Below are 25,259 nucleotides of genomic sequence, written 5' to 3' on the forward strand. Positions count from 1 at the left end.
CAGGTAACAAAACAATACATCCATGTACCGCGTGGCTTCGGAAAGGGGGTGGGGGGGTGGGAAGAATGGCAGGTTTTTGGTTTTTGTATGCAGTTTGGTTAAGGTTATGGACGATTGTGATTTCTATTAAATGTTAATAATCAGAATTACCACTTTGTGCCTGAATGCCTCTACAAACCAGTCATGTTGCAGTTACAGTTTAGATCCATGTCTGTGAAAACATGGATGCTTCACACATATCCTTCTCCTGGCAGCACAGAAGATCTATACAATCAGCAAACTTCAAGGTGGACACCAAAAATTAGAGTCATCAATTCAGTATCTGACCAAATGTCTCCCCTTCTGTTCCTGCGAAGACGTTGAAAAGTGGCCAGAAAAATGTTTTTACAGAATATTATGATATCACAGTTGACTTCTGACCTATCCTATAGACATTTGTTTGAAACGTTGCCATAATAAGGGTATGAATTCTTGACTTAGGCCAAAAATCTTTTGTGAGGTCACAGTGACCTTGACCTTTGACCAAAAAATTTTAATCACTTCATTCTTGAATCCAAGTGGACGTTTGTGCCAAATTTGAGGAAATTCCCTCAAGGTTGTTCTTGTAGAAGGAGAACAGATGAGATCACAGGTACCTTGACCTTTGACCACCAAAATTTAATCAGTACGTCTGAGTCTACCTGATGTTTTTGCCAAATTTGATTAAATTTCCTAAAGGCATTTCTGAAATATTATGTTCACAAGAAAGGGGCGTATTGACAATCCAAAAACACAGCACAGAGGCATAGTCACAGAGTAGATACTTTTTGCAAGATTGCCTATTTATGTGGAAAACAAGTGAAATAAATTATCAGTGAACAGTTTGCTATGTTCACTATTAACATTTTTGTGCCTTTCACATTAACACTTAATTAATTTGCTTAGCATTATGTTTCTGCAGTTGTATATAACAGTAACTTCTAGCAGACAGGGCTGGCATTTCAGTGTGCAGACTTCTCCTCCAGTGATCCCTCAGAGGATGCAGAAATCAGACCATAACTAACATAATCTACAAGTTTCATCATCCAGTTCACCCACACTGGCTCTATTTTTATCTCATTGACTGGTGCTTACTCACCAAGACATCAAACTCCTTTGTGCTCACTTTCCTGTGCTTCCATAATGTGCTTTAACTCTCATACAAAGCTGCAGGTGATTACAGGTGAGCGCTTTCACCTGAAATATGCGCCGTTTGTGTCACAAGCCCATCGGCCAAAAAGATCTGGTTTCTTGTGCATTTTATCACAGTAGTTTTGCACAGTTTTAATGAGTATTCTGGTCGTAATCTGACTGTGACGTGTATACATGTTAGTCTGGAACTGTAATTTATGTGGACATCAGTATGAAAAGATCCCTTTGGTTTTCTATTGTTTTTGTATTCAGTATTCAGCATAAGTTCAGACTTTCTAAATGCTTCATTCATTCACAATTCTTTCTCTTTCTCATTCCCTCCACTTCCTGCAGTTGACTGATCAGTGGGAGTTCGCTCTTCCAGTTAACCAAAGTTTGCCACTATCTTTATCAATCAATCATGTTCACCACCTTCCTTAAATATATGACATCATGTTGGGGTCTAACTGCCAAAAGAATATTCACATTTCTCAAACTGATGTTCACATGTAAACATTCATTTAGCTCAGACTGAGTCTCTACTGACTGAATTGATATCGGTTCCACTTTAAGGGTACTGGTATTGGTACTGGTATCATTATATCTAAATAATACCCAGTGCTAATGAAAACAGAATCTTACAGAACATACAAATCTATGAAACACGCGAGGGAAAGTAGATCATATTAAGATGTTTTGTGGCAGACTAGTCAGGAATTAAATAATTCATTACTTCATACAAAAATATACCAAGCAATATATCACAGCTACTCTAGGCACTACTTAGTACTGAGAACTGCAGCCTGAAACCTGAGCAGATGTAAGAGCCATGAAAGACGTCACATGACCACATATGACAACAGCGTAGGCATGGGTCAGCACTTACATAACATAATATAGGAAGGACCTGGCAGTGCCAGCTAATGGCTTGGAAGCATCAATCAGCACTGATGTAATAAAAAAACCACATCAGCATGCTTTTAACGTACTAATATGAAAGATTATAATTGGTTAAAATGCTCAAATTTTAACACCAAGAAACCAGATGTTTTTGTCAAAGAGGCCTGTAACAAATTTGTGTTTTTTGTGCATCTGAGCCCTCGATCTCTCTCTATATAAATATTGCTAACCAATACACATTCTGTGACGGCATTCTTGAGATTAATGACAAAGATTTTGTCAAGTCTGTACTTAAACAACTCCAGGGTCTCTACCTAATTAAAGTGCTCAAGTGAATGAGACGAGACGTTGGTCCAAACTCTACACAGACGCACCACGTGATCGAGAAAACCAACTGACAAAAGCATAAGGCAAACAGACAACAGAGATGCTGTTCAGGCACCAAACAATGTGACTAACTGTGCTTCACACTACATCTGTTCAGTCTCAAGTATTGGTGATGTCTCAGGGAGGGGCCATTAGACAGAGAGGCTCCTCCGCTGGCCGGCAGAGACATCCAGTGGTGAATCTGCAGTATTACCACTTATTCCAAACATTAATATCACTGCACGTTTTCCACATTACACCCCTAAACATACATTGTCATACAGATAATACATAAAATAAAGGCTTTAAGTTTTCACACCTCAGTTCACAAAAAGACATCAAAGTGTAAATTGTAGTGCTTATGAAATGATGTCCGTCGTGGTCACAATTTTAAGGAATGTACAACAATTAAACCCAAACATCTTCCTCTCAGAGATGACGTATGATAAATCCTCGGCGCGGCATGGCAGTGAACATTAGAGAAATATTCTTGTACAGTAAAATGTCTCCTCTGTGTATTGCTGCACAAACAGCTGTGCAGGTGGAGCAGACAAAGCAAGGTGTCCACTCTCATCTTCCTCCTCCACATTTCAAGAGGATCTGTATCTATGGTGCGTTACCACGGCTTCCCCTGTGTATGCAGCTCTATTTTTAAAGAGCCAGGGTCACCAAGAGCTCTCATTCAGCGGCAGACGACAACACGGACGCGTGCACACACATGCACATCTGCACAAACACAGAGACAATAGTCAAATTTTCCAGTTCCTGCCTAACACACACACACAGATGAGCATGAAGCCGCTCTGCTTATCTGTGCTGGTGCACTGCCACCTCTGTCCTTCTAAGGCGCTGATTAAAATGGAAACGCTTGATTAAAATGATTGATTCAAATGGAAAGCTTTGTCTGGACCAGCTGCGACTGGAACAGCACAGAGACGACGTTTGCAGTGCCGCTGGCTCCAGAGCCTCGTTTGTCAGGAGAAAGGTTGTTTAAAAGAAAAAGTGCTGCTCTGTGTTAAGGCTCAGAGATGCTCTAAAACGGTGACGGGCGTCTGTGCTTCGGTGGAGAAGAAATGAAGAGGTGGAGAAAGTTTCCCCTCGTTTTTGCACTACTGCAAGTGTATATATGCAATTTACGGTGACATCTCAGACGATTGCACGACACATATGTACAGTATTCTACATTAGTGGGGAAAGGAGGGATAGAAGGAGAACCACAGTTTTACGACTTTGACTGGTTATTATTGCTGATGCATGATAGGCACGATAAAGATGTGTTTGTGTGCTTGTAACACTGTTTATCAGAATAACTAGTTACATACTGGTATGGATTCATTTCTAATCATTTTGTTGTCTAGGTGAGAAATTTTCTCAAACAATGATACAAATCATGAAAATATGTTGTTTTTTTTTTTAATCTGAGTCTCCTTCCATCCTGTCCCCACAAGTAACAAACCTCTACAACCAGAATGAGATGATCTCATAGATCTAGGAACATCCAGCTGTCTCAGAAATAACCTTCTCCAAACTAGTGAACACAGGGTTCAGTAAAGCATGTTAGCGTTGCACACACCTTAACCTCAACCAGAGCTTATAATGAAACAGCCTGTATCTAAATCCTCAGTGGACCTGTCTGAGTTTCCTGTAAAATGTTGACAGATGGAAAAATCGTCACCTTAGTTGGGACTCACATTCCGATGATCCCTTTGTTACAGCAGGCAGCATGGATCCTACGGTGGGAAAGAAGGGAAGAACTGTTCGTGAGGAGCACAGGGGCAGAAAATGGGGGATAGAGGGACTCGGCTCTGTGGGTTAAGGTGTGATGAACGCTGCAACAACCGGCAGTGGATTTTCTCTCCCTCTTAACTTCCTCTGTTCCTCCCCTTCTTCCTCTGTCTTCTGGAGTTTAGTAGACGGGAGGATCTATGAGCTCAGTGGATCATAGCTCAGACTCGGGCGAGCCGATGTTCTGGTAGCCTGTCTTGGTGCTGGTGCCGTAGTTGGTGTTGGTCATTTCCTGGGTGCCGCCGGGCCCCAGGTAAGCCCGGTGAGCGGGCATGGGGGAAGGAGCCTCGCTGGGGTTCTTGCTGAGGATAAAGCGCTGCTCGTCCTGCTCCTCCAGGTTGGAGATGTCCTTCATCATGCCTTTGCGGTAGGATACTGACAGCTTGTTAGAGCCGTCTGAGATCAGGTTGAAGTGGCGGGCGATGAAGACGAGGGGTAAAGGTAGCATGGCCAGCACAATGAGGGAGTAGGCCATGGCTAACGCCCAGGGAGGGTAGCTGTGGAAACTCTCTGCACCCTGGAAAACAAAGCGTTCAGAAAGGAGAGGATGAAGAAAAAATGGGTATACAAAAGGGGGCAGAGAGGAGAAGGACAATAATGGAATAATTATGCAAGTTTAGTGGTTCTTTATTTCTTTCTTTCTTAAGATAAACAACAGCAGCACTGACCTCAGCCTCCACCCAGGCATTGTATCCTGCAGGACTGACGGCCATCTCGATGACGGTGGCGATGATGAGCACCACTAGGACAGCTGGTGACACGTACCTCCACATGTAGTAATAGAAGGAGTACGGCCTGAAACCAAGCATGTCCTCCAGGTCCTGCATGAACCTGCGAGGAGGTGAGAGAGAGTGTTGGCAAATGAGCAAGCACAGTACCATAGTTCTGGGACAAGTTTAATCTGAAAACGATGAGCATCGTTTTGCCATGGTTTTAACAACATATTCCCTAAAAACAGCTTGCAATGGGTACGTTTGCTCTTGTTTTTTGTGTGTCAGAGGCGTTACCTAATCTGGAGCAATGCGTATACAAACTAAATTCTAGTAGATGTGTACTTATTGTTTAATTTTTGTTTTTATGTCACGCTTCCTTCGGCAATAAATGTATATTTCCCTTCCAATATAACCCCTTTGAATTTAACTGAATTTAATGAAACCCCCATGTATTAAAGGGCAGTGTGACTGCGTATAAGTTCATTTCTGTTTAAATAAATGTTTTGCTACCATTTGTTGAGGCTGAAAACAGCCCAGGACTCCACCCATCGTTACAGTTATTAATTACACCTGTGCTGAATGTCTGCTGTGAAAAAGCTCTGTTGTTTGTTGTTATCTGTCCTGATTGTGTCCGCTCACTCACTTGCTACTCTTTGGATAACAGACATTCAATAGTGAGCAGTAAATTGAGATTTTGGACTCCTATGAATCATCATTTTGCATCATCACTCGCAGGTGAGTAATTTTCACATCTATGAAATGTGAGGCATTGAACTGTGAGTGGGATAGGTGCACATGCCAGGGACATGACTAATTTGTTCAGTTGTTTCAATTTTGAGAGAACTATATAGAGCATACATTTGCATTCAGGATCATGCACCATATATAGTAAAAAGAGGTGATTTTGGACAAGACTGAGTGTCTACAACCATGTTAGTGTCTCTGTGTTGCTGTACTAAGGCACAGTGATGTGTTGAGTCAAAAGCTAATGTGGGAATGCTAACATGCTCACACTGACGAAGTTAACATGCTGATGTTTTGCAGAAAATGTTCCCTCTGTTTACCATCTTAGTTTAATGTTTTGGCATGCAACATTTGTTAATTGAAACTCAGAGTATAGCCGAGGCTGATATCATTAGATTCATCATCATCTGAGCTGCTACAATGGTTAAAATCATTTAGATTTTTATCTGGTTGAGTTACCTCTTAGTGCCGTAGATCCAAGCGACAGAAACGTTCTCCAGGATCACCACCACAGTGAGAGGCAAACCAGCTGAATAGTCATCAAACATGGTGACAAAATAGTTCCCTGAGCGCTGAACAAACAGCAAGCCTAAGAGGAAGGCGATGATACAGCAAGCCACTAAGAGACGGAGAGGAACAAAACAGCCAGTGAGAATCACATATACTTTAATTTCACCAAGAGATTTGAGAGCGGAGACATCACCTCACCACATAGTATTTCTTTGCGGATCTTGAAAGCATCCAGTATTGGCGTGGTGATGCCGGTCATGGTGCCGATCATGCTGCCCAGACCCAAGTTGATCAGCATGAAGAAGAACATGACTGACCAGAAGGGACTGGCAGGGAAATGTGTCATGGCCTCTGTGAAGGCGATAAATGCCAGGCCAGTGCCCTGAACCGCCTGGAGGACAGACAGAGGGAGGTGGAGGTCAAAGGTGGCCAATAATGGACAATGTGCTGAATGCAAATGAGTGATTCTGAATAGAAAATCACCCACTTTACTTCCATTTCTAGGGCCATTAATTTAAGTGCAGCCATTTAAGGCGATGTGCTCATCCAGAGACACTTTAAATGAGATTATCCTTAAAATTCATCACCAACATAACAGGACAATAAAAAAAGTATGAATTATCCCCTTTTAAATCACATAAATCACATTTATAAATGTGGATGGCCAAAACTCATTTTTATCTGTTCGTCAATTCCTAAAACCTTTCTCTCCTGTATAACTCATTTTGTCGCAATTTATTTTTTCACTGTCTAAATTTTTTTTTATTTTTGTAAAGCTCTTTGGAAGTGCTATAATAATATGGCATGGCAATATTCCTGTAACTTTTAAATAATCACTGGATGGTGATGACAGCTTCTTTTCAAACTACACAAAATATTGTGTATATTGCCTATGGTAATTCTATAGGTGCAATAATACTCCTGCTATGCAAAAAACAAGAGACATGATAGAGGAATCTGGCTGCAACTAACGATTCATTATCGATTTGTCTGCCATTTTTTTCAATTAATCAATTGTTTACTATATAAAATAAAATTAAAAAAAAGAGTAAAACATGGTCATTATAATTTCTTAGAGTCCGAAGTGATTGTTGCTTGTCTTATCTGACCAAAGGCATTTCATTTACTATCTCATATGAAAAAGAAAATCACCACATTTTTACATTTTTGCTTGAAAAATGACCCAAACAAGTAATCCATTGTCACACTGATTGGCTAATTATGGCCGCTCTAGAGGAAATTCTTCTTTGCTACACATCATGGTGTTTTTTAACTAACTCCTGTGTTATTTTTTATATATAAGGACAACTTTTGATGGCTTAACACACTTCTGATTATTCAGAAATACTCAGAACAATTGTATTTTTCCACATTCCAGCTTGTAAATTCTCCTCCTCTGACCTTGTTGAGTTCATCCTCGAGCACACAGGCATCCAGGCCCAGCTGGCTGAAGCTGTCCTCCTTCACTGTCTTAATGACGCCGTACATCTCTGCGTAGTCCTGGGCGGACAGGTGGGAGAAGTTGATGTGAGGAGGGATGAGTTCTTTGCTCAGCACACCTGTGTTCAGGTAGCCTAGAATCTTCTCTGCATTCCTGCACATGTAAAATAGTACATGTGGAGAGGAAGGACGTGTTAGTGAGTAAAGGTTGCAGGAAAAACAGCTGCCCAACAGATAATGGTCCGCAGGCATCGATTACAGTACGACACACTCACTCGACAACACACTTCTCGTTCATGACGTTGGCCTTGAACCCCAGAACAGCAAAAACAACTAAAGTGGCCAGGATAGAGGTGACAAAGTTGATGATGGAGACCAGTGCTGCATCAAAGTGGCAGTTGTTGTCTCTCTTGTTATAGCTGGAGAAAGCGATGACGCCTCCAAAGCCCAGACCGAGAGCGAAGAAAACCTGCGTGGCTGCTTCTCTCCACACCTGTGGCTCCAACATCTTCTCCAGCTGGAGAGAAGAAAGAGAAAAATGATTCATTTTATTTGGTGCCTTTGGAAACGTTGGTAACAGAATTTTAAAAGTTCAGTGTATATGTGTATGTGGCCGTGCAACATGTGTTTAACAATGTATCTTAGATGGTCTTTTTCTTTAATTTAATGTGCTATATATGACATTCAAAGGTTTTCTTTATTTCAGTCTGAGCCCCGATTGTCTGCACATGGCTCTCAACATGGTTATCACGTATCAGTGGTAGCTGCTGTATGAAATGCAGTGCACGGGGGTCCTTAAAGAAAGTTAAAAGAGAGGCAGTTAATCTTATAATTAGAGTATAAGATAAGTCACATCTTCACGAGAATGAAGTAAATGGATAAAGTTTTTGTTACATTTGGCCTCATGTTTAGTGACTCCAAGTGGTACTGTAGAAAAGTTCAACTAACCATCGTGTTAGTGAGTTTGGCTTGTTGTGGTAGAAGGCGTGTCGTGTATGTTACAAATGACATGTGGCTGCAGCTATACATGTCCCAGGGCAGTGGAGATTAGCTAGCCAATGGGACACTCACACTGGGACTCACATTGACTGACATGTCAACCACAATAGCCACAGAGAAGCTCAGATTACAAAACACAAGTGTGACTTTCAGGGCGCTATACTCCACCATATCTTGTTTTCTGCTACATTAATGCTCTGAATGTGTATACAGCTCTTTTAAGAACTCATAATGCAATATTACCTGTGCTCAGCACACCTGTTACAGTATACTGAACTGACATTCGATGTTTACAAAATAATTCATATTCATGTCAAAGATGGCAAATAATATGGTAACTGCAATTTTTTTCACAGTTTGAAATGATGCCACGCAGGTTCCATTTTTCTTTGTAATTATCTATATTCACCACTAGAGGGAGACTTCAACCCAACTCATGGCATCATGTGAATGTTAATGACATTTTTGTTGGAGTGGCCTTGGTGGTAAATCAGCTAAAACCATCAACCATGGCTGAGCGGCTTGCATAGACAAAGTGCCACATATGTTACATATGTATCTGTCTGGCAAACGAAAATCTCCTAAATCCTGTTGACATCACCTGGTTTTATAATTACTTAGCTTTCGTTTTTCTTTCTCACCTTTGGGGTGAACATGTGAGCGATACCGTCCACCGCTCCCTTCAGCATCAAACCTCGCACCAGGAAACAGAAGAGCACCACATACGGGAAGAGAGAGCTGAAGTACATCACCTTAGAGAGAGAGAGAGAGAGAGAAAATGAGTCAAGTCTATTACAGAGTGTTGCCATGGACACGCTTTTCTGAGGCCTCACACATGAAGGAAACTGCAACCATACACACACATACACACAGACATGCAAACACACAAGGAGTACTTCCCAAAACTGCTTTGTGTTTGCTTGGCACTCAATCTGTGAAATCTTACCAAATGTGGAGAGGACTTCTTGAGGTTTTGAGAGATGAGTCAAAAATCCTTCCTACAGCATTTCGGGGAATCATTGCAGTACTGACGATGATAATTGGATTACTACGTTTAGTGTTTAAAAAACCGTGTCAGACCTTGGCGATCCGTGTATTTTCCTATTGAAAATGTGGGCTGGATGTCGCGCTGTGGCGCATGAGTCACTCTCTGGATCGAGATTACAGGATGTTTTTGCAGTTGTTGCCAACCGAAGCATTTTCCATCTGCATCCTGAACCGGCCTTTGCTTGGTTCAGTTTAAGCTTATTAATGTTGCATGTGTCTCTCTTTCATAATATAGATGAGATCCAAAAATAGACTACTGCTGATGAGAGGCTTTAGCATCTCACCTTTGACTGAGGAGCATTAGCAAAGTGAATAAAACACTCAGTGATATGGAGGAATCATGGATTACAAACAGAGTTCTAAAAGCTTTTGTTAAAATGATTTACTGTGTACATCTTTATATGGCGTCTATGGTAATCGCTACAATTTGCAGGCTCGACCCCTGCTGTAAAGTCACGGAGACCCCATACCTTCCCAGAGGACTGGATGCCCTTGATGACAGCGAGGCAGACCAAGATCCAGGCCACCAGCAGGGACAGGGTCATCTTCCAGTTCAGGCCGCCGGTGTCGTCGATGGAGCTGGTGATGTTGAGAGTCTGACGGTACCAGAAGTAAGTGGTGGCCGAGCTCTTCTCACACTCCGGCTCCACAACTACAACAGAAAGGAAAGGGAGGGACATGGAATAAACAGTGGAGTCTGCACATACACAAAATGAATGATGTACATCCAATTTAGTTCAAAGTGTTAACAGGAAAGTTGAGGTATTTCTTAAATTTTATCAGCCAGATAAATGTATTTGTAAATAGCCAGTGATGGAAGAAGTATTGAGTATATTTTGCTTCGTAAAAGTAACCACACCAAAGTACATAATCAAACTTAACTAAAAATTCAGGTGTATGAGCAGCAAAATGTACTGATGAAAATGCTAAAAGTAAGATAAACATCATGCAGAAAGGTTCCCTATAAAATACTGTATTCATTGGTTTCAGATGACTAATGCATCCATGTGCAAGCATTATCTTAATGTTGTTTCTTTTCAAACACAAAACACTGCGAAATCCTCCATCCGAACAACTTTTTAAAAGACCAATTGACTCAGATTCACTTGAGGTAAAAATTCTACCTTTTTTTTTAATTAATGAGAGTATTATCTCAAAATAATGAGAAAAGTTACCACAGAAAACAAAGTCTGCTCTTTATTTTCTTAATTAAAAGAAATAATAGAAATAGAAAAATAGCAGTTGTTTTTTTTCTCAAGTGAATGCATTATTTTTTGTGTGAAACAAGTCAACTTGCTTTAAAACGTTTCTAAAATCAGAGCATTTCAGTGTCTTTTTTTTTGTTTCAGCACTATTGTCTTTCTAATGTTAAGATACAGACACTCATTTATATCTGACACTCTTAAAATAATGGAATTTCGTATTGGAGAAGAGTTCGGTGAGAAATCACCTCACTGCATTGTCAGACTCAAATGAATGAAATAAATTACTGTCTAATTTTTGTTTATAGGTTTGAATGTAAAATCTTAAAGGTGCCCTTTGGAGTTTTCTTGAAAACAAACAAAATGTCTGTTTACATTCAGTGTCAAATGCATTCCCTTTTTCATAAAACATCTACAAAGCCAGTTTCTTGAATAATTGTTTACATCCATGTTTAGGACTGACGTGCAGTCTTCTTCTGCCCTGCATTGCTGTGTTTCTTGGTGCATGATAGTCACCTGTCGTTCAGTGGAATAGAGTGAAAACCATCAGCAGGATCGTGTATCACGTCATGCTTGTCTAAAGCAAAATAAGGATGCACTTATTTAAATGATGTGCCATAGAGCTTCTGGTCAAAAACTCCAGTGTCATTTTAAGCCACAATGTAGCAATTGCCTGTAGCTGTCAGATAAATAAAGTGGAGAATAAAGTTAAACAGTATAAAGAAGAAAAAAAATTAAGTAAAGAACAAGCACTTCATGACTGTATTTGAGAGGATGTACTGTACTGTACTGTACTACTACCTCTGCACGCTCCACAGCAACTTGCTGCATTCATAACCATAAGCAGAGCTGACATCCTGCCCTCTAATGTTAATATAAGCTGATGCCCTTTACTCTGCCAGAACCTGCATGCGCCTCCACCACAGGCTACCAGCTGACAGCCATTCGAGGTACTACTGACACTGCTGGCCGGGTCATACTGTCTGACAGGCCTCGCCAACAGAGCTGCTTTGACTATGGAGACAGCACAGACACTTTTCTGTTAGCCTGCAAAGACACTGCTGCATGACTGCAGAGCCATAGCAGGGCAAGCTGTTTCGATGCAAAGACATGTTCTGCAGCTTTAAGCACAACCCTGTGCAGCACTGAGTAGCCTGTGTGTCTGCATCTGCTGAGATCCTCTGCTAAAAAAGGAATTATTGTGCAGGACTCTGCAGTATTCATTTTTCTTCTACAGTTTATGGGCACTTGGCTTTTGTCTGCACATCTCTGATACAGCTGCAGCTGTGTTGTGCACTCACTGGCTTGGGTTCCATTTCTCTGGATGGGGCATTCAGCCCAAGGCAGTGGATACTGGAAAGACTGGAAGAAATAGAAGATGCTCCAGCCGATAATCACATTATAGTAGAGGCCCACAAAACCGCAAACCTGAAGGGGAAACAGAGAAAACAGCAACACTTATCACTCCTAAAAATAATCACTACAAACAGCACAGGGGACAAGCATGCAGTTTGTAGAGGTGAACACCTCTTCTTGAGTCAGGGCACAGACGCTGAGCACACAGCTTAAGTTGGAGTGTGGATAAATTATTAAGCTGTTTGCTCTCAGCAGCAAAGGCTGGGGTCCTCTATGAGAAGGTATTTATAGCTGCTGAATCTCCCTCTGCCATATCCAGGCTGCCACACGCCTCACTGCCCCAGGCCAGGCCGCTCCCTCCCCTCTTTTGCACTTGATTGATGAAATCACTATTGGAGGGGCTGACAAACAGAAAGACTGACGCAGTGGATCACTGACCGACTGTTTTAGGCTGATGACGTTAATGGGACGGGTGCTTGATAGGTCACTTCTCCTGCAGATGATGAGGGCAGATTATGACAGTGATCTGCACTGGTGTTTGCATTCTGCTTTCTGTAAAACATCAAGAGGAAGTAATACGAGCAGGCAGGGGGGAGACCAGGAGAGTGAGCTCGACAGCACGTTTGTTGTCTCCGCACATAACATGTCCAACTCTGAGCCGAGGAGTCAAAGTGAGAAAATTACTAGTTTGGATACAACATCAATCCAGTTGCATGGAGTTGGTGTTTAAAGGGGACATATTATGCTTTTCCTTCCTTTCTGTCATATACATATATATATATATATATATATAAATACTGATACTAATTACTAATGATAGTATAATGAATATGAATAGTGGAAGCTCACCGCTCTTTGCATCCATCTTGCTCCATGGAGTCTTTGAATCCTCAGTCGACTGAGATTGCTTCAAGTTGAGCAGTCATTTTTAAAATGTAGTATGCCTGTTTTGGTCCCAAGATTTTGCTGCGGAGTGAGTGCTCTTGACTTTCACACTACTCTTTGCAGCTGTGGACATGCAGGCAGCAGCACAGAAGGAGAGAGAGACCACATCTTAAGGTGAAGAGGTGGTGAATTTACAGCTCACAGCGAGTTACATAAACAGTCTATAGTCTACTAATCCATATTCAACATGGCCAAAGTTTCACATCATGAAGTAAATGCATATAATGTGTGTGAGCAAAAACCTCAGGCTCCAGACCACTCTGAACATAGACTGTTCTTTTTTCTTACTTTCAAGACAAGACACAGATCTCTTTATATGGTCATCTGCTCCAGGCACACTACAGCAAGTGTTTACTGCTACATGTAGCTACATGCTAACATCACTGAAACATTGAAACATGTATTTGTTTGTTGCTGATGCTAATTTCTTCCCAATTTTGGATTATATTCCTTCTGGAAAATGTCCAGTTGTGTTTAGAAGCTTCTATTGATGATTTTTCACGGTAGAAAGAGCTGCTATTCTCCGGTGCAGTTGTTCCCCAGCTGCAATGAGAGTGGAGTGACCTTGGATGTATAAAGACAACTGGATACAGCATTGGTGGCTTGATTTCTGCACTATAAAAGTACCCATTTTGGGGCTCATAGAGCAAGCACACAGACTCGCAGACTTTCGGCAGATAAGCACAGCTGAGTGGCTAACTTCTAGTTTAACACTCTGTTAACTTGAATCAGGATAAAAAAAAAATATTTAAACACTGACCAATTAAAGCAGACTGGGTTTTGTCAGGAGGGGGTTTTAAGACCTAGGTGCTAAAAGAAGACAGACAGCTCAGACAGACAGTGAGTACAGGTGTTCCAGTACAGACAGTACTAGGAAAATAAAAGTTTTTATGAAACATTAAAACATGTAAACATGTTCTAGTTCAAAATGCAAGTATGAACCTGAAAATGAGCATAAATGTTCTCCTTTAACTATTTTAAATACACATTTCTTCAAAGCCTGCTGTAATCGTATGTACAACTATTACGGTAAAATGTTACTGTTTTATGTCACTTTTTAAAAAGAGAGAACATACTTTTTCACCAATAGGTTTATTGTAGGTGAATCAATCATTTATTAATGCTTAATTGGTTTGTGGAAATCTTCTGAAATTGTAGCTCCATTTATTGTTATGCAGTTTCAATGGCTGTCTAGGAAAAACGTGTCATGGGTCTTTCCACTAATAATAAGACATCAAATATTAGTAGGTCATTAATGACTCAGCCTTGCTCCTGCAGGCTGGCACACAGACACTATTTTCTTCCTAATATTAGGTTAATTTCTTGTTAAGTTGCTCATTTACTTCTTTCCATGTTTTCTTCTTAAAGAAATCAAGCCAATTAATTCAGGTTTCAAAGGGTTAACCAGTTAAAAAATGGGGACATTGTTAAAAGAAAATATTTTAATAGGAAATAAATAATGAAGAAAAACTGTTACAAAATAAGCACCCCGTCCTACTTCGGCAACTCTATTATGCCATGTCGTTAAGTGTCACCAGTATGATGAGTTAACTGGTTAGTGGGCTCATCTTGGCACTTACCATCAGACTGGAAACCCCGATGCCCCCCAGCTGTGGGTAGACGTAGTTCCACACCCCGATGCTGCCACGCCTGATCCTCTGCCCCACTGCCAGCTCCAGGAAGAACAGAGGGATGCCGATGAGCAGGAGGAGAATAAAATAGGGCACCAGGTATGCACCTGAGACAGAGGAGAGACAGAGCAGAGACAGAGGAAGGAGGCATTACTGTCGTGTGTGCAGCTGCTTCAGTTATCTGAATGTGTTAAATCCATGTGTAGTGAAGGACAAAAGCTCATTGTAACACAGCAGGAAGGACATTGTTAAATTCTCTCTGACAGGTTCTATTTTTGGAGTCTCTTTTATTATTCTCCACTTATCTAATTTCACTGTTTCCATTCCCCTCTCTTCCACAGATATAACCTTTTTTTGCAGAGGGAACAATGAAAAGAAGAGCAGCAGGCACTGTAAGACAACAAGTCACATCGAGCCTATCCAGCTTACGTCAGGACATGAAGGGGCTCCATGGTGACAAAACCATACGCAGCCAGAGAGGACGAGCTCTCGCTGACGGACAGCAGGGCGGAGCAGCCTGTCTCCAGTCTAAAAACAAATGACGTTTGACTCGATCAAAAACACTGATCACGTCGTGAGTGGCTATTAGAGCTACAGCAGCAAACAGAGGAAACAAAGACAGGGACACAGTGTCGTGTTGCACAGTAGTATTATTATCTGGACCGTCAGAAGTGACTGTTGTGCTGCTACTGCCTGCTTTCACTGATCTTTGATGTCTATTCTGAGCAGCAGATGCACACAACAGAGGAAATCAAAACGAGTTGGTGGTGAGGAGATCAATACATGGTAAACCAGAGGATGATTCTGGTAATTTTAAATACACATTACCCTTTTCTCTGACTCTGATTTTCTGTGGTTAAAAATATGTTCTTGAATGCAGTATTTATGGCAGTTCCTGTTTTATTTTGAAATGTGTTCCTCTTGTGTTTAGTGTTATTTTTACTTCCTGAGTTTTCCCACTTGTGTTGATTATCTCATATGGTTCACCTGTGCCTTCTTTCACCTGTGTGTAGTTAGTAATCAGCCCTTGTGTATTTAAAGCCCAGTGTTTCCCATATTCAGTTGCCAGTGTGTTGTTGCTGCCGTTGTGTGTTCATGCTCTTCAGCCTTTTCCTCGAGTTTGATTCCCTGTTTTTTGGCTGCGCTTGATTAGATTTTATTTTATTTGATTTGTATTTGGAATTTTACAGCACAACACCACCCATGAGTTTCTTGACATAAACAATCCCAGCACAGCACTCGCAAGCGTTACTAAGAACGTTTATTTCCAAAGTGGCCCTCGATGTAAACAGTAAAGAATACATAAAAACATACATAACATTGCAAGCAAACAAATTACACCATAAACCTACTGATCCTCCTTGCAACTCCACGTCTATGGTTCAAATTACCTCCCTCAAAGGTGACGGATCAACCCTCCCCACAAGTCCTCCTTAACATTTGTTTTAAAAATTGCTTTTGCTTGGCTTTGCTTAATATGCAAGGGCAGGTTGTTACTGTCTAGGGGAGATCCCAGTATGGACAAATTTGCTTCTTGCTGTTGGATTCACTGACTTTGTTTCTTATGTAATTCCCTCAAACAGATTTTTCTGCCTTTGCTGACTGACAGATCTTAATGATTGGCACATTAAGGTCTGTGATCGCCAACAGTGCAGCAGCTAGAGACTATTTAAGACTGATTGAATGTTTGACTCATTTTCCCTGTTGTGCTCAGCCCTGTTTGTAAATGTAGCTTAGTTCATGATAATCCTTTTTTGCGAGGGTCAGCATCGAATAAAGAAAAGTCTATTAAGTCTCTGGCACAACGATCCTCTGGAATATAAAATGGCCAGATTTCGGTGACATTTCTGCAAATAATGAATGCTCCTCAGAGGCTAAATCCTCATGGTTTCAGTGAATTTCCGACCTTTTAATGAGCACATTTAGGGTCCTCAGAGGATAAGCTCTCTCTCCTTTTGTGCCTCCTGTCTTAATTCTTCCATTATTTCACAGCTTTATAAAGAATATCTAAGAATCTAGAACCTCATCTTCGTTTGAGTTGTTCAATTATTTTTCCAGGAAAGGAGGAAGGTTAGAGTGGTGGATGGGTCAAACACAACCTGAAACCTTTGTGAAACCAGCTGAACTTTAACTTATTTTAAGGTACATTGTGACCATGTTTCTTTTCCGAACCCTAACCTATATAATTTAACTAAACCTAACCTACATAGTTTAAGAATATAAGGTAAGGTGCTAATTCATTAGATATCATATGAACAGTGCTTTGGGCATAAACTGTTGTATGTGAAATTTATAAGATACACGAAACCTTGTAAGTGGATATGTTAATGTAAGAAACACTCGTGGGTCATATCAGAGAGCAGTAACAAATGACTTCTGTGGTTGCATGGGTCAAAGGAGCTTTTTCGGGATTGGTTGTTGTTAGTTTCTTTAAGTTTATTTTATGAAACACATTGACACTATCCTTCACCTGACTAGAAACAGTGAGAGAGGCAAAGACAGACAGAAAAAGGGGATATAATGGACAAGGGTGGACAGGAGACTGAGACATTTTGTCCTCTACCTCTGGAACAAACCCAGACAAGACAATGCAGCACCTCCCACTGAGTGAAAATCCAGTGGGGGATACACACTCATTACTGTACACACTGATTAAAATGACTCAGCCTTGTTATATCATGCATTTCAAATACCCTCTTTACACACACCTCCCACACAAGGCAGAACCAACAATGTCTGAAAGCCCAGGAAATCAGTATTTACTCTTCCACTTTCTCCATCTTAGTCATCACCGCCCTCTCATCTTACCATAAAACAAGTAAATCATAACACTGAAGAGATAAGGCTGAGAAACCTGCAAGAACAGCAAATAAAGACCAACCAGGACAATCTCACAACCCCCTGAGCGCTACCTCATCTTCCTGAGGAGAAATTATCACATCTTGTACTTGCTGACGGCACAAGTTCACAAAGTCGGTGAAATGTTTAAGAGGCTGCCCCTCTGACTTGCATAATTAGTTGGCTAACTGGTTGACAGGATGCAATTCATCAGAGACGAGAAGGCTGCGGCCCTGTCATCAGGGAAACTGAGCAGCACTTTCAAATGAGAATGATGAGTAAGGAGCAGCACGGGCTATGATATGAAAACTAGCAGAAGTCATGATGACATCTCAATCAATACACAAAAAAGAAAAAAAAAAAAAAAGCAGTCAGTCAAAAAGCTGTCAATATACAGCTGATACTGACTCACTCCCTAGTCTTAAAGGAATACTTTGAATTTGGGAAAATAATCGTAATTTTCATTCTTGTTCAGAATAAGATGATAGGACTGATACCGCTCTTGTGGTATTGACTGTCACTATACAGAAAATATGAAGCTACAGCCAGTCACCAATGAGCTTAGCATAGTGCAAAGACTGAAAACAAGGGAAAACCCAGCTGGGTACTGCCCATTTGACCAGAAGTCCATTTCTCTAACAGTTGCTTTTTCCAGAAAAAACAAACACCCATTAATCCAAAATCCTGTTTCTTCAAAAATACACACCTTCAATAAGACAGCTCAGTCACCAGAAATAATGCTCCCATTGTAACTTTCTATAAACCACAGGTACTTTACATTTAATACTTACATTATTTTGTAGCAGATACTTTGGACAAGCGCAACACTTATGTAGCTAAAACAAGCAGCGAACTTAAGCCAAAATTAAGCCAACGTGGAATCCAAAAACTGTTACTTAAATGGCCACTTGAGGCTGGCTCCCAAACAGACAAAATCCCCTTAGACCAACATGTTAAAATGTCCAATTTTACAGTGGAATTAAACATATTAACAGCCTGGTACAAAAAAAGTTTTTGTTCTGTATTACTAATTTCAACATTCATGACAGCTGAATGGGGGTAAATTAAAAAAGAAAAAGAAAAAGAAAAACAGGAGTCCACAAACCAGTGGTAGGTGACACAGTGGCGTTTGTAGTAATTTTTATAGAGTCTATGTGCTGAAACCGTCACCACACTGGTTTGTCCTTGGATGAAATGTTTACATACTGGTAAGAGCAGTTGGGTTAGTGTGGTGTGTTTGTTTGTCAGATACAACAACAGACACAAAATACAGAACAGTCTTACTGAATTGAACTGATGGAGGAAATAAGAGCTCAATCTGTGAAATCGCTACAGTATTTCATTCTGTAATGCGATGCAAATTAAGGTTTTATGGGACAATTCAGCAGTAAATTTCATGCCAATGACAGAGACAAGTGGGCATTCTCAATCAAATCATGTCACAGCAAACAGTTGCCAGACACAGATCGACTACCTGGACAAATGCAAATGTCATGCTCAAACAAAAGGATAAACTCAACATTGTTACATGCTAATAAGTTAACTAATCCCATCTGGCCACTTATTTCATTGAGGATTTTACACTATCAAAAAAAAATTCCCATCATTAAAAGCATTGACTCAGCACAAGATCTTTGTTAACGATTACTCAGCACCCTAAGGGGAGACATGCTCACCACGGGTGTCTCAATTATGAACCGACTTCCAAACACAGGAAGTGTTTTTACATTTACACAAGATGTCCTTCCACCTTACCTCCACCGTTCTTCTGGCACAGGTAGGGGAACCTCCAGACGTTACCCAGGCCCACAGAGAAGCCCACCTGGGCCAGGATGTATTCCAGCTTGTTGTTCCAGGCCGGTCGGCCGTCCTCGGCGTCTGGGTCAGGGGATGGTATCAGGGCTCTTACTGGAGCTGTAGAGCCAGGACTCAGACCCATACTCATCTGACTGCTCTTATAGTCCATGGGGTGCTCCAGGGACAGCAGGTCGGCCACTGACTCCGTGACCGGCTCATTGCTGTGTTCTCGCTGAGTCACCTTGGTGTTCTTTGGCATGGCTGCAACACCAGACCTCCTTCAGACTGAAGGTGGAGGAGACAAGGAGGAGGTGACTGATTGGAGGGAGATCAGGACGAAGCAAGGAAATAAAGTTGTGCTTTTTTCTTCAATCTGTGAAGAGAAATAGTGGAGACAGACAGGAAATGTAGATGCTTTCGGAAAATGTGATGTCACACAGCTTAAAAGGATACTATACAAGATTATTGGTTACTGTCTATAAACATGCTCACCAGCGAAAGTAAAAGTAAAAGACAATCGGTGCCTGGGGCTTAGGGTACCTGGTGACTACCATTAAAGCCCTGACCTCACCAAAGTGCTGTGGGGGTACACGCCCCATAAACGTCCTGTAAACGGAAAAGAAGGGCAGAGTCTATACCCTGTCACACACTTTAACACAAATTGAGAGGGAATATTTCTGAGTATACATTGTTTTTTGTTGTTGTGTTTTTAAAAAATACAACATAATATACCCTTAATTTTGAAATTTTAAATTTACTTTTTTTTATTTTTTTTAACTTATGGTTTACAACAATTAATTTTGACAACTGATTATTTCTTTGTCAGTTTTTAGTAAAAAAAAACTGACTTTCAAACTTTTCCATGATATTAAACAAAAAGCATTTTGGGGTTTTGAACTGCTGGTTGTACAAAACAAGAAATATTAATGCGTCAACTTGGAATTCGAGAAACTGCAATGATACTAGACCAAGCAATTAATCAAGAAAATAATTATATTAATCGATAACTAAAACAATAGTTGGCTCCAGCTTTCTACACAACATCACAGTAAAACCCCTCAGGGACGGGACTTGTGACCGTCTTCGCTCAGAATCATGTGCACTGCTTTTGCTAATTGGTAAAGGGAGGGTCAAACTCACAAAAAGACTGCTTGCCTTTCACAGTTGCTAGATCTGCACAAATATGACAAATTAGTATATTATTCAATGTATTTAATTATTGAAAATGAGTAATATGCACACATTTTGTGAAAAATTGACCCACTTTCAATGCAAATGAGCCTTATTTAAAGAAAAGATCAATTCACAAACATCGGTGCCAATAGCCACAGGCTTTTACAATGAAATTATTAGCATCTTCAGAAAACTGGTGGCAACTGAAGCTGAAGCTGTTATGCCCAGACTTTCCAGACTGCCAGAATTTTTGAGGAATCCCTCTCATCGGCCTGGACCTGGAGCTCATTATCTGGGTTTACATTTTACTGTAATGTGTTTGGATACTCTGCCTACATATAGTTTATATAGTATTTCTAACATAACAATGGCTCATTAGTTGAGATTCAACAATTCAACTGTTAAACTTTATCTTTCGATATTTATGTGACAATTCAAAGCCTGTTCATAAAATAATTTAGTTGAACTTGAATTATTCGCTTGTCTAACCAAATTATCTGAGAAATTGTAGGTATGTTCATGAATTGTCAAACAGACTCAACAGATAATCTGTCAAACATCTACAGAAAAGAAAAACAGTTGAATTGTTGCATCTGAGCTAATACACAGTTAAAATGTTACACTCTATAAACTATCCGTGGACAGACGATCCAAATAAAGTGTTACCCTGTTTACTTTTTCTCTCTGCCATTGTTCTTCCTATTCTGTTCTTGCCACAAAAGGATTTTCTCCTTTGCCACATGGACAATTGCAATCAGATCCCCAAAAAATGGCAAATTGAATTCAGTTGCAAAACCTTATGGGTGTGTTTATAATAACAACAGTAATATTATTAGAACAACATCAATTGTGAATCGGACCCTGAAACAAAACAGATAGACTGTAATCAATGCAAAATTCATGTTGCTATAAGCAACCACGATTCCTATTTTGCCCAAGAGTGTTTTAAAATGGTAGTAAAATTACAGCACTCCGGAGCCATAAGTGAGGTATTTTAGTAATCCACTTCATTATGCTGAATGAGACAAATATTGAATTACAGTGAACTCACAGTAGAGCCCATTATACTAAAGTTGAGTCATGTGAATAGCATGAACTGCAGCGAGCAGCCTGCTGCAGCTCTCAGGAGAATACACTGCAATGAATCTAAAGCCTCTAACCAGCAGTGCCATCAGTTATTAGTGTCTGTATTTTTTTCTCATCCCACAACTTTGTCTGTGCAGGTTTTTTAAAGATTTCAGAAGCTGTGATAAAGGTGTCAAAGACTTCAGCGTCCAAAGTTAGTTTCCTGGTATGTGTCACATTTTTAGAGGCCCTTTGCAAATATAATCCACTAATAATCCTACAATCCCGTGTGAAGTTCCTCCCCCGAGGAAAACTTGTGTTGATGAAGTGTAAGAGCTACTGTATCAGAAATTATAGAAGCTCAGATTCTCCTGCAAAAATGAGGATTTTATGGTTATTGTTTTGGCAGAGGCAGTAAGCCAGCAAACATCCTGTCTTGTGATCACTTTGGTAAGTAGATAACAGGCCCAACAGAGGGCATGTTGATTTGGATTTTTAAAAAGTTTCAAAGCAGAATGATGAAGCAGAATCAGAAATATCAGCCTTCTTGTTCCATGCATTTTTCTTCTTTGTAAAATCTGGAGCCTACATTACCCACAACATAACTCAACCAGTGACAGTTCAGTCAAAGATATGGCTAATTTACCCCGAATTCATGTGGTGTCAGAATAAAAGGAAAAATGAATTCCCAACTGCGAAAATCCAAGTGAATACCCTCCCAGATCCGGACAACAACTGGGAAAGTCTACATAATTTTTGATACACAAGTTGCCCAGTTGACTGCAGATAAAAAACTTGGAAGATGAAAGTAAATATCCGGTTGATGGTGATGCAGTTTTTTTTTATTAATTTACATATTGAATGTAATTTAATTTAAGAAATGTAATTTGTAATATGGTATTATCCTTAGTTGATGTCCATGTAGATTACATAGAAAAGCCACAAAAGTTACATTATGTAGTGGCACTCCCCAAGTAGCCTGTAAACAGACTTTGATGTATAAAATCACAGGGATTCTCCTTAAATTTAAATCACCTCAGCTCTTTTATGATGCCGCAGCAAGTGGTTGATGTTGCGGTCGATGTGGCCCACCCACATCTGCATAAAACACTGTGGGAAAACTATAAACACTGGGGACCTAATCCTTTAAAACTGAAATGGAAATTTGTGGCTGCAAGCATGAAACACTCAACATAACAAGACTATTGACCCTGTGAGACTAGTGTTTAAAAACAACATGAAAACAGTGTGAGACAGTTAGCATTTATGGTAAATGATGCAGACAATCCTGGTTAAACGTCAAAAGCTGCTCCACAAGCATGAATTAACAGAGACCACACTTTCAAGATAGATTTTGGGTTTAATCGTGAGTTATGAACGAGATCTGACTTTTCACTCCGACAGCTCCAGAGCACAGAATAGAAACCAGAGGTGTTTGATCTGAGGACAAGGCCTCTGATCTGAAAACAGATGCAGTTGACTGAAATCGGCGCCGAGCTTTTATTCACAGAGACTTCTGAAAAACGGTTGCCAGCCGGCTGGACTCGAAGCCCACCCAGAGGCCGCGCCAGCAGCACGCACATCACATTCCTCAAGAGTGGCGACGAGCCCCTGCAGTCACGACATGCAGCAGCTCTGAGGCGGAGAGCTCCACACTGATCCCAGAACAGTAGTGCACTTTCGCACAGCAGTCTACAGATACACAATACTGAGTCACCATCGAACTCTCGCTGAATGAAGTGTGAAGCAATGACGTGTGTGTTTGCAAACATTTTCTGGCCGAGCTGAAGAGTTTTTTTGGATTTGAAGGTGTGTAGTGGAGCTCTGACAGACTGTCCACACAGTGTTTTGCCCTACTTTTCTCATGAATGGAAATGTTGGTAAAGTTAGTAACAAACTGCCCCACTTACTACTTCTGGGTAAAGATGAGGGTCGTCCATCACACACACACACACACACACACACACACACAGAGAGAGAGAGAGAGAGAGAGAGAGAGAGAGAGAGAGAGCTTCTCTCTCTGGCTTTATTATCAGTGGAAGTTTTCAATGTTGGAATAAAGCAGTCACTTTCAGAGTTCTACAGTGTGTGCTGACACAGATGGCACGTTACAGAGCCAGCAGGACTTCATGTACATACAGTGCAAGACAGTGTTACAGATTATGACTCAGTAATCAACCTCCTCCATCTGATGATGAGCGGCTAGAGCATTTTTTGTTTTGCAGTGAATAAAATGTATAAAGTGAGGAGTGTTTCGCAACCAAGGGAAAATTAATACAAAGAAAAAGGTGCAGCAGAGAGTGTATTTACCTTTTAAAGAAATTGGAGAGGTGATACCAACATGTGCAGAAGCCTCTAGAGGGCTTCTGCTGCATGCCCCTATAAGTATATATTTCCCAATTCTCTGCAGACAGTTTGGTGTTGATGATATAACAGCTGCACAGGTTCTCTGTTTCTCCAACAGAGATCCGCTCCACTTTTATCTTGCCTGGTTGCTAAGCAATGACTCTTCCTGCAAAACTGAAATCCCATCCCTGCAGCATCAGTGGTCGCCTATCTCTCCTCTTGCCATCTCAAATGGACAGACATGATATCCCCAGAGGGTCTGCTGCAAATAACATGGAGCTGCTGTGGCAGGAGGATGGATTGTGGCAAAGCTGGAGGTGATGCTCTGTTGTGGGATCTATTGCAGTATCAATCAGGCAGCCATCACAGACAGAGAAGTGTGTCATTGTAAAATATAAGGTTTGCACAGATGCTACACAGTCATGATGATTTACTTTCCCCCTAAATTGTGATTTGATCCTGAACAACGCAGTGATTCTGACAGGTGCGAAACAGCACCTGCATGGCCATGTTGAGGCATCCTTAAGACACAGACAGGCCCATAAACCACAGCTTGAGGGCTGACTGTATATAACCTCTGATGCGGTCAAGGTCAAATGAATCACATAATTATAGCAATGCGGGGATGCAAACAACACCCATAAAATTCAGCAGGTGTTCAGCAGCCCCGCAAAATTCGTCATATTCGAGACAAATCTGGACACACATGGCGCGGCGTCGTCAATCGCGGAGGATTAATGAGCGACGCTCACCGTCAATGCTGCGGCGAAACCACCATCTGTGAGGTGAGGAGGTGAAAGCTGACGTTTGTCTCTATCAAGTAATTTTAGGGTGTCTTTTTTTCATGGAGAGGGGTACTATCGCTGGTTGTTCGAGCGACTCGCGACAACACGGTTTACTCGTCACTAAGAGAGGAACACATCTAAATTGATCAAACTGTGAAAATGGCAGCAAAAGCGTTATTCTTACCTAATGTCGCGTGCAGATCGGGTTGCAGCGTCAGAGTCAGCGTGACAAGTCCAAAGTGAGTACACGGTGTCTTCATTCAGCCTCCGTATACAACATCTCTGCGCGCAAAGAGATGCGAAATCAGCCTCCAGTCACACAGGAGCTCATGGTGCGTAAAGTCTGACGCAGGAGCTCAGCGCCTGCCACAAGTTTGGTCGCTATAATAACTTTAACAGGCAATAGGCTTTATCGTTCTGCAGCTCTGTAAAATACCTGCTGGCACCGCACCTCTGGTTTCCACGTGC

General features: G+C 41.0%; 1 protein-coding gene and 1 long non-coding RNA gene across 2 annotated transcripts; one reads left to right on the forward strand and one right to left on the reverse strand.

The window, feature by feature from the left end:
• Positions 1-545: 545 nt before the first annotated feature.
• Positions 546-25,259, reverse strand: slc6a17 (solute carrier family 6 member 17). The gene is made up of 12 exons (XM_042491460.1): positions 24,976-25,259; positions 19,381-19,795; positions 14,737-14,894; positions 12,157-12,283; positions 10,124-10,305; positions 9,248-9,358; positions 7,883-8,124; positions 7,569-7,761; positions 6,366-6,558; positions 6,117-6,276; positions 4,869-5,031; positions 546-4,717 (listed from the first exon to the last, which is right to left on the reverse strand). Exons 2-12 carry the CDS (start codon positions 19,679-19,681, stop codon positions 4,355-4,357), a joined length of 2,193 nt encoding a protein of 730 aa, XP_042347394.1. The 5' UTR covers positions 19,682-19,795; positions 24,976-25,259; the 3' UTR covers positions 546-4,354.
• On the forward strand, positions 10,180-15,844 carry LOC121946735. The gene is made up of 2 exons (XR_006106037.1): positions 10,180-10,264; positions 15,129-15,844. It is a non-coding gene; the product is annotated as an uncharacterized LOC121946735 (long non-coding RNA).

The sequence above is a fragment of the Plectropomus leopardus genome, chromosome 8 (genome assembly GCF_008729295.1).
Source record: "Plectropomus leopardus isolate mb chromosome 8, YSFRI_Pleo_2.0, whole genome shotgun sequence".
NCBI lineage: Eukaryota > Metazoa > Chordata > Actinopteri > Perciformes > Serranidae > Plectropomus > Plectropomus leopardus.